Source organism: Zosterops lateralis (genome assembly GCF_965231275.1).
Source record: "Zosterops lateralis genome assembly, chromosome: 12".
Taxonomy (NCBI): Eukaryota; Metazoa; Chordata; class Aves; order Passeriformes; family Zosteropidae; genus Zosterops; species Zosterops lateralis.
In genome coordinates this window covers 983448-996710 of record NC_139772.1, presented here as the reverse complement: position 1 = coordinate 996710, position 13263 = coordinate 983448, and the positions used below count along the sequence as shown (strand labels likewise).

The following is a 13263-nucleotide window of genomic DNA, read 5'->3' as shown; positions in this document are numbered from 1 at the left end:
GGTGGCCTCACTGTGTTGGAAGTCTGTCAGAACACCTTTTATTCTTCACCTTACATGTTGTGGTACAGCCTCAAAAGAAAGAATCTTTCATTGCTGCTGTTGCTTTTCTTGCTGACAGCAAATGTAAAATAATGTCATAAAAATAACCCCATCAGAAAAAAATGGTGCAAACCTGTAAAGGGTGAGAAATGCTGTGGGACAGCAGTGAACTGTGGGTCAGGTGGATTCTGTGTGTCCCTGAATTTGAGTGCTGCATTGTGCCTAAGGAACTGCCTGATTACCTCTGTTTCTGGTGAACTTTGATTTTTGAAACAACACAGGTGTTTTAAAGGGGTTGATAAATAGCTATTACTGATGTTCTTTGATCGCTTGGTATTTGGGTTTCTTTAAACATTCCAAGGCCAGGTTTGGATGGGGCTTGGAGCAGCCTGGGACAGTGGAAGGTGTCCCTGCCATGGCAGGGGTGGAATGAGGTGAGTCTTAAGGTCCTTCCAAGTTCAGGCAGTCTGGGATTCTGTGATTCCATGGTCCTGTGTTCATGTACCTACTGCTCTGCAGCCTGCCTGCTGCTCTGCCATGTCCACAGTGGTATTTTAGGAGCATTTTTATGTTCTTTGGTTTTTTGTCTGGAGTTTACAACCACACAGGGTAGATGTCTCAGTAAGTCATTACTGGTCTGTTCCTTGAAGTGACAATTCCTAAATAATGTTGTTCTCTCATTCTGAGATGTGTAAAATTGGATGCAAACAAGATCCAGGATTTATACTGCCTGTCTACATTTGTAAAAGTCCTCTTTGAGCTGTGAATGGGGATGACTGAAACACAGCCAGGAAAGCTTTATTTGATATTTGGATGAATGCCATAAATAGAATTTGGCTAACACATGCCTTTGTCAGTTGTTGAAATTCAACTTTAAAAGGATTAATTTCTCAACTCTACCCTGCTGTGCAGAACCCTGAATATTGAGATTAGCAACTTTTCTGAAGGTTGGTGGGATATAGGGCAGGAGCTGGTTGCGAATTTTTTGCAAAATTACTTATTTAATACTGCCATTTTTGGTAGTAATACTTGTCCTTTAAAAAAATACAAGAAACAATTTTCAGCTTAAATTTTTATTTTTAAGTACAAGAAATAATGATATTGTAGAAGTGTTCAGGGCTGGGTTGGATGGGACTTGAAGCAGCCTGGACTGGTGGAAGATGTCCATGAAGATGTCCATGTCCATGGCAGGAGGTTGGAGTGAGATGGGCTTTAATGTCACTTCCCACCCAAACCAGTCTGGAATTCTGTGATATTAGAGTTGTGATCAAATGTTAATGACTCTAATCATTAATAATATATCACTGGTCATCTTTCTCTACAACAACAGCCTTTCAGAAAACTCCTCTGTCTCCTTCACTAACACTCTGTAATGTGCATTTCAGGGAGTAGCAGCATTTGCAGGCAGGATTTGCCTTTTAGTGCCCAGTGCTACATCATCCACACTGATCACTCAGATCCTCTGGGGATTCTTCAGAGTGGGGCTGCACCAACATCAGCTTTTTATTGCTGAAGTTTTCTAGCACAGGCAGCGCCGTGGCATCTGCCTTTCCCTGCGCGTGAAGCCTGTTGGTTTAGGGTTTGCTGCTTTTGTCTGAAGCCAGGGGGAACTGGAAGGAAGATTTTCTGTTTGGCTGTGTAAAACATCCTTGTATACACTGCAGTTTCTTTGAAAACCTGCCACTGTTGCTGTAGCAGCAATCTAGGCCTGCCAGGGCTGACAATAACAGGAGGACCTGCTTCCAGTCTTTCCCTGATATGCTGATAGAGGGAACAGTGCTCTGCAGTTCATTCCCTCTGTCAGGACAGCATGGCAAGTCTCTGCTGACACACCTGCATCTGACAGCTCTGTGGAAATCCATGGGCAGTCAGAAAGAACACGCTAGTCTTTACTTATTTTAGATTGTATGCCCATTTTTTGTTGAGTCCTTTGTTTAACTGTCGTGAGACGTACTCAAAAATATGAAATAAAAGCAATGTTTTAGTAAGTGTAACCTGGTGGATTTGGCACTGGGGTAAGACAGATAGGACTGGAAGCTTTGTGAAGTTATGATCTTACTACAACTCAGCTTCAACTCTTGCAAAAATAGGAGTGATTAGACCAGTAACCATAAAATGTTTTAGGGTGTCTGCATCAAGAGTATTATTATGTGGTGTCTGTTGTCCTCCTGTTCAGCCTCACTGCCCATGGGCTGCTTCTTGCTGTCTGGATTTTGCCATGAGGTATGTCACAGAATGTCACAAGTGTCACAGAACCATGGGATGAGAAGGAACCTTAAAGCTCATCCTGTTCCATCCCTGACAGGGACAGACATCTTCTACTGTCCCAGATCCAAGTCCTGTCCAACCTGGCCTTGGACACTTTGAGGGATGGGGCAGCCACAGCTTCTCTGGGCAGCCTGTGCCAGGGCCTCCCCACCCTCCCAGGAAAGAATTCCTTCCCAATATCCCATCAAAATCTGTATTCCTGTGGTTCAGTAGGACTTGGTAGTGTGGTGTTAACAGTTGGTCTCAGTGTTCTTAAAGGTCTTCCCCAATCTTTGTGATTCTCTGATTCTTTCCACAGTTGCTGTATTTTATCTATTCTGTGTGTGCTCAAGCAGGGTCCTTCCTTTTTGCTCTGTGTGAAACCTTAACCTGTTTTCAGGATTGTTTGTCTTGTTTTCCCTGCTGCCAGGCTTGTGATGTTAAATCAGCGAAGTTGCCAAGATGTAAGGAAATGCAGGAGTATGATAGTCTGTAATATGTCCTAAATCCCCTTTTGACAGAGGTCAAAAGACAAACAAAACTGATTGTTCTGAGATACAGAACAAAAGCTGATTTACTCCTTGTTGTGTGTTCTTTCAGTCTACCCAATCTTTTTTTCTTGTAACTTTATAATAGAAAAATCTCTGCTGTCCCTTAAGCAGCTCTGCCATCCCTGCAGTTGTCATGGGTGATTCTCACTTCTACAAGTGAGAGTTTGGATCTCCTAAGGAGTACTCAGAAAAACCAACCAACTAACCAAAAAAAAAAAAAAAAAAAAAAAGGAGAAAGCCCAAACCTCAACAACAACAAACTCTCAGCACTGGAGTAGGAAGTGCTTTAGTGGTCACTGATCTGTCTGGGCTGTGCCTGTCTCAGTCTGTTTCTGTTCTGGTTTATGCACTGAGCTTTGTCTCTCTCCCAGTTTCCTTTCTCAGACTCTCAGAGCTTCCTCTGTTGAGCTTCTTACTGAATCCCTGTTATCCTTCTTTGGCTTCCATCCCTGCTGTGCCTGTGCTGGTCCCTGTGCCAGCCCTGGTATCAGCATTGTCATCTCAGTGCCTAAAACATTCCGTGGGCTGGGGACAGATGCCCTGTCATTCCCTGTTGGGTTATGGCTGTGCTGTCTCAAAGCAGCTGGAGGAACAGTTTTGTCAGCTCACTCAGAGACCAAAAGGTTCTGAACTGTTGTGTTTTCACTGCAGGAGTTACTCCAGTGGCTCCTGAGGTTACTTCTCCCAGTTTAGCCTTGAGGGAGGGAGAGCAGTCGTGCTGTGAGATGTGAACTCTCTCCACTGGGGTGGCCTAAGGTTCCTGAAATGTGTCCTTAATTCTGTTGGGATATTGGGGAGAAATTCTGCCCTGTGAGAGTGGGGAGTCCTGGCATGGGGTGCCCAGAGAAGCTGTGGCTGCCCCTGGATCCCTGCAAGTGTCCCAGGCCAGGTTGGACAGGGCTTGGGGCAACCTGGGCTAGCAAAAGGTGTCCCTGTCCCTGGCTGGGGGTTTAATGAGATGTGCATTGAGGTCTCTTCCCACCCAAACCATTCCAGGATTCTGTGAATTCTGTGTTGTAATAACCAAACTTACTCAGTCAATGCTGTTCTTGAGGTCTGCAGGAAAACCTGTTTATCTTGGGGTGAAGAGCCAGAGGGTTCCTCAGCTGCCTCTTACAGGCTCTTCCTGATGGCCAAAATAATCTGCTTCAAAGTCTTCCCACACCCAAGCTTTTGTGTACAGAAAAATCCCTGAGGGCCCTGTGATACGAATGTCTTTTAACAAAGTGAAGCTTTGATTAGATTTTGAATATTTAGAGCTCCCCCATTCCGTCATCATTCTCTAAAAACTCTGTGAACTAAGATATTGTGGTGGAATCAGTGGCCTCCAATAAGCTCAACCACCAAGCCATGGTGGTTATCAGGGACACTGAAATTCTGAGTAGAACTGAACTTCAGGATAAACAGATAAACCAACCAACCACAAGGTCTTCTGGCAGAGGCCTGGATTTTTTAGGCCTAGAGTAGATTCTGGTTTTAGTGTTCCTTACCCACAAAAGTTTCTGAGATATGTTAAGTCATATATATTGTTTTATTAAAATGCAGTGGCCTTCAGAGTGAGGAGTGATAATCTGACATTTGAAGCCTTGGTAATACAGGTTTTGCCCAAAACTGTCTTGGAGTAGCATCATAGGACCTTTATATGTGTGTGGGTGTTCTGAAACTGAATTTGCCTCCCTAGTGGAAGGTGAGGTGGGATATGGGCACTGATATTTTTCTTTTATAGTTTCTTTAATTTACTGAGCACGTGTGCTCACTTCACTTCACCAACTTCCCCTGTGTAGCAGAGGCTACTTGCTGCTTCATGATTTCTAATTGTTTTTTAATCTCAGTTCCATATAAACAACTCTCTTGGCCTGTTTGCTTGCTTGTTTTTTTTTTGATCAGCTTAGTGAACATCATTAGAAGAGATTTCTGCTCCGATGCCACCAGCTGATTAGAGGAGGACACCAAGGTTTTGTCTAATCTCTGGTGTGACTGTCATGTGCTGCAGCAAGGAAATGGCTTTGGAAGAAGCAGCCAAATCTGTGCGGGTATTAAACCATGTTGAGGAGACGAGTATCAGTGGGGATATGGGCAGCCATTCAGTGCAGGCAGCTTATTAAAAGACAAGGATTAACTTGGCTGCTGTTCATGAGGTCATGGAAGTGGTAAGGGATTTCCAGGATGTACCTTTCCTTAAGGGCAAAAAAATGTCAGCAGCAAGTGGAAAATGCCTCATCTCTGCTGCTAGTGCTGATAATTCCAGTGGTTTTTGTCTTCTCCCATGTGTTGATCTTGCTCTCCAGGTGATTTCTGTGGAGCAGGAAACCTGTCAGTACCTCTTAGTCCTGGGGTGGGGAGTGAAGGGACGCTGCAGGAGGAGCCCCTGGCATTACAGGGGTGAAATCCCAGGGGCAGGTCACAGTGGTGGAACAGACACAGCTGAGCTGGGGCAGAGCTGGGGCTGGATTCCATCAGCCTCCTCCAGGCTGGGCCTGGGGACAACCTGGAGAAGTGGTGGTGGAGTTGGAGCTGCAGCCGGGGCCCTCTGCACTAGTTACAGCCTCGTTTGCCTGCAGGACAGAGCAAACTTCTCTGTCAGGTTTGTGACTTGCCTTCCAGCTGTGGCAGTTCCAGATAACATGGCTTGGCTTTTGATGTGGAACAGCAAAGCTTTGGGGTATCTTTTTTGTATGTAAAGAAAATTCCATGATGTTTAAAGTGTTTGGAAGTCCTGGGAAAGTGAGGCTTCCTCGTGGATGAGCTGCTGCTGTTTTAAACATCGGAATTGGGTATTCTCTGCTCTTTTCCTTGTCTCTATGCTCTCAGCATCACCAGGTGCTGAGGTACAGGCAGCAGCAATTTGGTCAACCAACCAGAAGGATCTGGATTCAATTTGTGTCCCAAAAGTTTGAGAACAGAGAGGTTCTGTAACACCCTGAGCCAGTACTAGCACAGCACAAGATAACAGGGCACTACATTTCTAGAAATCAGTTTTTAATCTGTGGAGGTGCAGTCAGGAAGTCACAGAGGATTCATGGCCCAGAAGAAGGAGGTGCTGCATTTGACACAATAGTGGATCCTTGTGTGTTTGGTTTTCTGCTTTTCAGCAAACTCTTTGAATGAGGAGGGAGAGCACTGTCTGTGCTGGGAATACCTGCTCTTTGGGAAAAGCAGGGTTTTGTGTGGGACATGTCCAAGCCGTGACTCCTCACACAACCTTGGAGTTGTCTCAGCATGCCCCCACAGGAAGAAGTTGTGTTGTGTTCTCTTTGCCCTGTAAGCTTAACTGCTCTGTTCTAAGAATAAAGCTGAAATGGAATCACAGCACGCTGGTGAGTGAGGAATGTGACATTGCAGGTCACAAGGTGTGCTGTGTCTGTGACAGGTCCCTTGGTCCTGTGAGGATGAGGATGGGCTGGGAATCCCAGAGGTGTTTGCTGCTGGTGGGGATGGGAGAAGGCCCAGGGCTGTAACTCAGCCTGCTGGGGTTGGTTGTGTGTAGAAATCCAAAGTCATTCCCAGAAAAGGACAGCTGTGTGTGCACTGACGGGAAGTGAGCGAAACAGGGGGTGAAGGACCCTGTAGTGTTTGGTTGCCATCCTGAACCACCAGCCTTTGCACTCCTGCTGCAGCATCACCACATCAGTTTCACATGCTGTTTTTTGTACCTTCTCAGTGTTATTTTTCCTAAATCTGTCCAAGGCCTCTCCTCTCCCCCTCGAAGACAGAGACCCTGTCACAGCTGCTGGGGCCGATCCAGGCCCATGTTGACCCAAGGATGGATTTTGTGTGGACTGGTGCTCATGTGTCCAGCCCTGCCACAGACACCTTTTGTGCAGTTGTTTTAACTTAAAATGACCTAATTCCAGAGAATCCTCAGGTGGTTTGGCTTGAAAGGGACCTTAAAACTCATCCATTCCCACCCCCTGCTATGGGCAGGGACATCTTCCACTGTCCCAGGCTGCTCCAAGCCCTGTCCAGCCTGGCCTGGGACACTTCCAGGGATCCAGGGGCAGCCACAGTTTCTCTGGGCACCCCATGCCAGGGCCTCCCCACCCTCACAGGAAAAAAAAAAAATCCCAGGAAAAAAAAAATCCTTCCTAAATTTCTTGATTATTTTTTACTAATATATAAATTCAGAATGTGCAGGTTCAAGTCATATACAACAAAATCTTTCCCAATTCCAAGCACTGTGTTGTTGGATCCTAATCCCATGTTTGGTGTGGTTCTGGTCCATATAACCATGTGAAATAGAATTTTCTGGACTGTCAGTACAACTGGCAGGAAGATCAAAGTTCCAAGCAGCTGATCTCAGATGAGAGATTATAAGGGCAGGATAATCGGATCAAGGGCAGTTGAAGAAATTTGACACTTAAAATACTTTTTGTAAATCTGCCTGTCCCTGTTTGTCTTTGATTTTGGGAGGAGAATTTGTGAAGCTGGGCTTGTCTAGGCGAGATATTTTGGGGAAAGATAAGAGATTTGGAAGTTTACTGTAGATAGTGTCTAATAACTGATTAACTTTACGCAAGCCAGGGTTAGTGCGGGGAAATGAGTGTGTTGGACTTCTGGCTGATCACTAGTGTTTATCTTGTTTATATTTCATAATAACACAAATCTTGAAGCACACGTGTTCCTCGCTTCCTGTGGGGAGAAAGAAAATGTGTTTAAATGTTGGGTATAAATGGAGCTACTTCCAGGAAAAAGACACGGAAACTTGGGATCGACCAATTATTCGTCAAAGGACTTTAAATCAGCAACAAATTACAAGACACTTAGTGCTGTCAGACAGCTTAAACTTCCTCATTGATTCAGCACTGGCTGCTGGAAGCAGGAATTCTGTCTACACCTTTTTTTTTTTTCTTTCTAATTATGTAGAAATACGTAATGATGCTGAAATAATATTTTTTGCCTCCAAATGTAATGCTGCATTTCTGCAGCAGCCTTTCCCTTTAAGTGGGTGTTTTCTGCATGAATCAGTGTAAAATTCTAGTAGGAAATTTCACATTCTCAGTATTGGTGAGTGTTGATGGAGAGTAGCTTCAGCTCTTAGTTCATTTTAAGGCATGGGGGGAGCTGTATCCTCTGGGGAAGAATTAGTTTCCTTGCAACAACTCTCATGTTACTGGAATTTGTCAGTTTTTGCCTTAATGCTATTTATAGTTCAGCATATATAAACACTGGCTTGTGTTTAGGTGAAAACACAAAGTTTCATTTGAAGTCTGATGTGTGTGGAGTAGGTTTGTGGCAGCAAGAGTTCTTAAAGGTACCCAGGCACTTGGGATTCCTCTGGAAATGTTAAACTGCAGTTCTCTAATGATGTGTTTTAGACTGTGGAGCTGCATCTGATGTGAGAAAAGCCAGGAGAATTATTTTTCCTCTGAAAACTTGGATTTGACCATAAACTTGTGCCATGAGTTCATGGATTCACAGGATGGTTTGGAAGGGATTGGAAGGCAGCAGTTGTTCTCACTTTTGCTCCTGTTGGAGCAGCTGCATTTGCTTTTCCTCAGAGATGAGTGCAGCAGTTTGTAGAGTTTGTAAATGAGCACCAGCCTTTACTCCAGCTGGCACTGCCACTACTACCTGTAGCAGGACAGGAGAATCACAGGCACACTAATAAGTTATTGGGTGATTGAGAGCTTTGGGTTGGTTCTTGGGGATTTTTTGTTTAGGAAATTAATCCTTGACTCTCCAGTGTGGCAAAGGTTCAGTCAGGACCTTTTGCTTTAGAGGGATGCTTACACCCAGGACTCCCACAGGATCATTTTTTCTTAGGGAGCACATGATTTTTGCAGTAATCCACAAGCAGCACAATTCTAATCTTTGAGGATAACTCCAACAATATGATAAAAGGGAGGGAAGGAAAAGCCAGCATTAGAATTGAAGCACATTCCCAAAGATCACAAGACCATTAAGAGCAAATCTTTAATTTCATGCTTCATTGATAAATACCAAGCTACTTGAAATGTGGTCTAAAATATGACATGCAGCCTCTGTCCTGAAACACCTGGTGAGCACAGCTAAAGCTGCAGGTGTACAGGAGGCTGGAATTTACTTGAGAGCTGTAAACAGGCGAGGATGGAGCAGGCCCTTAGGAGGGAACCTCAGGAGATCTCCTGGGTAGCACACGAGGAGGAAGAGAGATCAAACTCTTTGGGTTAATAGAGCACAGGGAAGACATGGAGCTATTGGGACAAGCCTTGAGGAGGTCACCAAGTTGATCCAAGGGCTGGATGGAGCCCCTTGGCTCTGGAGCCTGGCTGACACAGCTGGGGTGATTCACCTGGAGAAGAGAAAGCTCCAGGGGGGTCTTAGAGCCCCTTCCAGCACCTAAAGGGGCTCCAGGAGAGCTGGAGAGGGACTGGGGACAAGGGATGGAGGGACAGGACACAGGGAATGGCTTCCCACTGCCCAAGTGCAGGGATGGGTGGGATTGTGGGAAGGAATTCCTGGCCGTGAGGGTGGGCAGGCCCTGGCACAGGTGTCCAGAGAAGCTGTGGCTGCTCCTGGAAATGTCCAAGGCCAGGCTGGATGGAGCTTGGAGCAGCCTGGGCTAGCAGAAGATGTTCCTGCCTGTGGCAGGAGAGGGGCTTTAAGGGCCCTGTCAAATCCAGTCTGTGATTCTAACTCCATTAGGGTGATGGTGCTAAATGAGGCTTTTTTTCCTTAGGAAGTCAGTGGCACAGTTGGAATTCTGCAAACAGGTTTGTCTCAGATTCTCACGTTTCTGTGCTGCCCTCAGCCCTTCGTTCTGGATGAGAACAGTTTCTCTGGAAGTTCATGAATTATTTCTTTGTTTGAACAAGTTTGTGTCCTTTGTTTTGGTCTTCAGAATGTGCATCTCAATGTCTGTTTGTTTTCTGAAATAAGTTTTTTCCCTGCTGTTATTTCCAAGCACTTCAACAATTTCCAAAGGCTCTGAAAGGGTTGGCTTATATAGTTCATATCTTTCAGGCAAAAACATTATTTCTTTTCTTGTGCAGGACACGGGTGACTTATTGATCAAGCTCTTTTTGTTCCACAGAATCTGTCTATGACCTTCTCCCAAAGGAGCTGCAGTTACCACCTTCCAGAGAAACATCCATAGCATCCATGAGCCAAACAAGCGGTGGCGAGGCCGGTTCGCCGCCTCCAGCTGTAGTTGCTGCTGGTAAGGACTCTCCTTTATTCTGCTCTTTCCTTAAGGTTTGTAACGTTCTGGCCAACATGAACAGTGCTGGCAAAGTTCTGAGTGTAAAAAAAGAGCTCGTGGAGAAGTAACAGAGTTCATTCTAGGAGAATGTAGGTGGTGTAATTCAGCTGGGCGATCAAAAGCGTCAGGTGTTTCATGTTAATGGTTGCTGTGTTTCATATATGCATCTCCATAAGAAATAAATTGTCTGTTCCTCTAGTCTGTTATGCCACACAGGCAATTAACTCCTAGAATGCACTCTGTCTTCCAAGGGAATAAATCCCTGTTTGGAACTAAGGCAGAATGCTGACTGACTGTAAACCAGTGGGTTCTAGTTAGGATAAAAATGGAATGGGAGATGACATTTTGGGCCATGAAGCTTTTACCAAAATGTGAGGAGGAAGAAAAGGTCATGTTTTCCATTGGGGCCTGAGGAAGTGTAGTATTTAAACTCCTTTCACACACATCTCTAGTGTGATGTGGTAAAAAATCCTCAAATACATGAGGATATAAAGTATATCAGCTGGAACTCTGTAAATGACCAGTGTAGGTTTTTTCCTAATTGACAACATATAAAAAAAGAGGCATGACCTTTTAATCTGCATCCTTTTCTTATTCCCAGCTATGTTCTAGACTTTAAAGACTCTCACTGATCTTCATTAAACATAAAAAAGTGAGGACCTTAAGGCAAAGTTTTGATTTAGGAGATTAGCCTCAGTGCTGGCTTGCATCTGGAATTCTTTCAGTAACTTGTATATGTTAGTACACATCTGTGCAATGGGGAAAAAAGATAATTTTACCCATTCTAGATGCATCTCCCTTCACTGGATAAGGTTTTTTGTTTTTTTTTTTTCATAATTTGATCCCCCTATTTCTTACAAGGTCATGTTCCACTTTCCTAATTGGCGTTAAATTGTTGCTTGAGGAAAAAAATGTCTACAGGGTGAGGATTCAGATAGCTGCATTATTCCTTTTTCTCTCTCTCCGAGTTCAAATGCATTAAATGTTTGTGTGAGAATGTTTCCCAGATTTGCATAGCCCAGGAATCCTGATCCCAACCTGAAGTGGTTGTAGGTTTGTCAGAGAAACTTTACAGCACTGCTCACCATTCATGTTTTGCCAGACCTCTCCTGAGAACCTGTGGATTTAACTGTGCACAGTGGAACTTGGCCATTGAAAGAATTTGATGCTTTTATTACATTGAAAGGATTTGATGTTTTTATTTCACTGACTAAAAAAAATAATTTGGGCATCTGTGTCTAAAATCAAGGTGCTTAATGATGGGTTTGGTTCACAGACAGCAGCAACCAAATCTTGTAGAAACATGTTATCCTAAAAACAACTGAACAAAACCACCCCACAAACCCTGTTACACTCTAAATCCACAGACAGGCCTGAACTGCTAATTAATTCTGTACCTAACAAAAAAGACTTAAACTTGAATGGAACTAAAAGTCTGTTGCCTCTAGGTATTTGGTGTTTGCCAACAGCCAGTCCAGATCCTTTAAAAAACCCGAGATGAATTCATTAGATGTGTCTGGGTTAAACTGCAGCACAAGTTTCTGGAATGAAAAACTAAAAAAATAATGTTGAGGCTTCTTTTTAACACTGAAAGGAGACCTGATCATTCATCTATGAACACTTTTCAATGTCAGAGACCACAGAGGGTCACAAAGACAGAGCTTGTGCCAAATTGAGAGCTGGGATTGTTCAGTGTGGAGAAGAGAAGGGTCCAGGGTGACCTTAGGGCTCTTCCAGTGCCCAGAGGGGTTCCAGGAGACCTGGAGAGGGACCTGGGACAAGAGCCTGGAGTGATAGTCCTTAAAAATTCCTTTTAAACTGCCCCACCCAACAAGACAAAACCCCAGAGGAGCAAAGACCCGTTTTGTTTCCATTTCTGGTTTGAATGTGGCACATTCTGCCTGTGCTCCTCCTGCAGCTGTACCCCCTTGGCAGAGAAAAGGGTGGTTTACTGTTTTCTGTAATTATTGTGGGATTTCTGCAGCATCTTTGAGGAGCTGCCACCACCCTTTCAGTCTGTTCCCCTGCCTCGAGAAGTAACCAGAGGTCTGGCTGGGGTTTCTTCACAGGAGAACTATCCTGGGCTTTGTGCAAGCCAGGTGCTTATACATACATATATTTTATACTTATATTTCAACAGATTAAAATTTGCTCTCATTTGCATCCATCAAATGTTTAAAGCAGACTGTAGGTAGATTTTTGGGGAGCTGACACTGCACAGGAGCAGGGTGAGGAGGAAGGACTGGCAACCTCTTGTTCTGTATCTGAAATTTTCTCCTTGTTTTGTGTCTTATTTTTTTTTGGTCTGGTCTTAACTTGCCTTAAAACCTCCTTTTTTAGGAATGAGAGGGAAATGATAGTTCAGCCTGCACAGGGCTGTAGGTAATCTCATTTACTCTTGTTTTTAAAAGGAAGGGCTTATTTGAACAGCCAGCCACACCATGTAGAATTCCCCTGCAGATCTGATTACTCTGGATAATGAGAGGATTCCGTGACAGGGATTGATCCAAAGTGCTCAGAGGTTTTTACTACTCCTCTAGCAGTTCACACAGCTTGTTCTCTGCTTCCTGAAACAGAGTAAGGCAATATTTGGCTGAAATTCAGCTTTTTTGTCACCTTGCTGTGGGGTTTTGTCCCATATAAATACAACTGTAGGTTGGAAATACTGCTGCAGTTAACTCCTGGATTTTTTGGAGGAGCAGGATAGGCTGTTTTTAGCAGCAATGACCTCACAGGGACAGACTTCTAGTTCTTCTTCCATTTGGAAATTTGTTTTGTGATTTACAGAACAGTTGTAAGAGTATGAAAATGGAATGTTGCTGATTGGATTTTCATTAATTTGATAATAAATGTGTATCTCCTATTCATTAATCCAGACAAAAGAGGTGTTACCCACTCTCTGAACATTCAACAGACAAGTATGATTTCATAGAACTCTGGGATTTTGAGCTGCTATCTCAAGCTTCTAATTCTGTAGCTCTTCTGGAAAACAGAAGGGAGGGAACAGGTCTGTTTTTGTCCCTGGAAACTGTTCTCTGTGCTACTTGAATTCCAGTGTCTTTGTTCAGGGGACAGGAAAAGGAGGATTTTGCCTGGTGCAATACCATAAACACATTAAATATGAATCATCTCCAGACTCTGGAAATGCATGAGGGTGTCATGCTGAGAAATGTCATTGTGTGCTCTGCCTGGAGCTTTTACATGAAATAAATGTGCCTGGAGCTTTCCCAGTGCTCCTGCACGGGG

General features: G+C 44.1%; 1 protein-coding gene across 4 annotated transcripts in view; it reads left to right on the top strand.

Annotated features, from left to right (window-relative positions):
• The window catches only part of NFAT5 (nuclear factor of activated T cells 5), a 54926-nt gene that overhangs the window by 12168 nt on the left and 29495 nt on the right, over positions 1-13263 (top strand). For 3 of the 4 annotated variants that reach the window (XM_083870140.1, XM_083870137.1, XM_083870136.1), the window contains one exon: positions 9850-9975. In XM_083870140.1, the coding sequence (XP_083726266.1) occupies positions 9918-9975 (58 nt within the window). In that variant the 5' untranslated portion in view covers positions 9850-9917. Of the gene's footprint in view, positions 1-9849; positions 9976-13263 lie in introns of those variants that run through there. The other variant, XM_083870138.1, reaches the window with a different exon arrangement.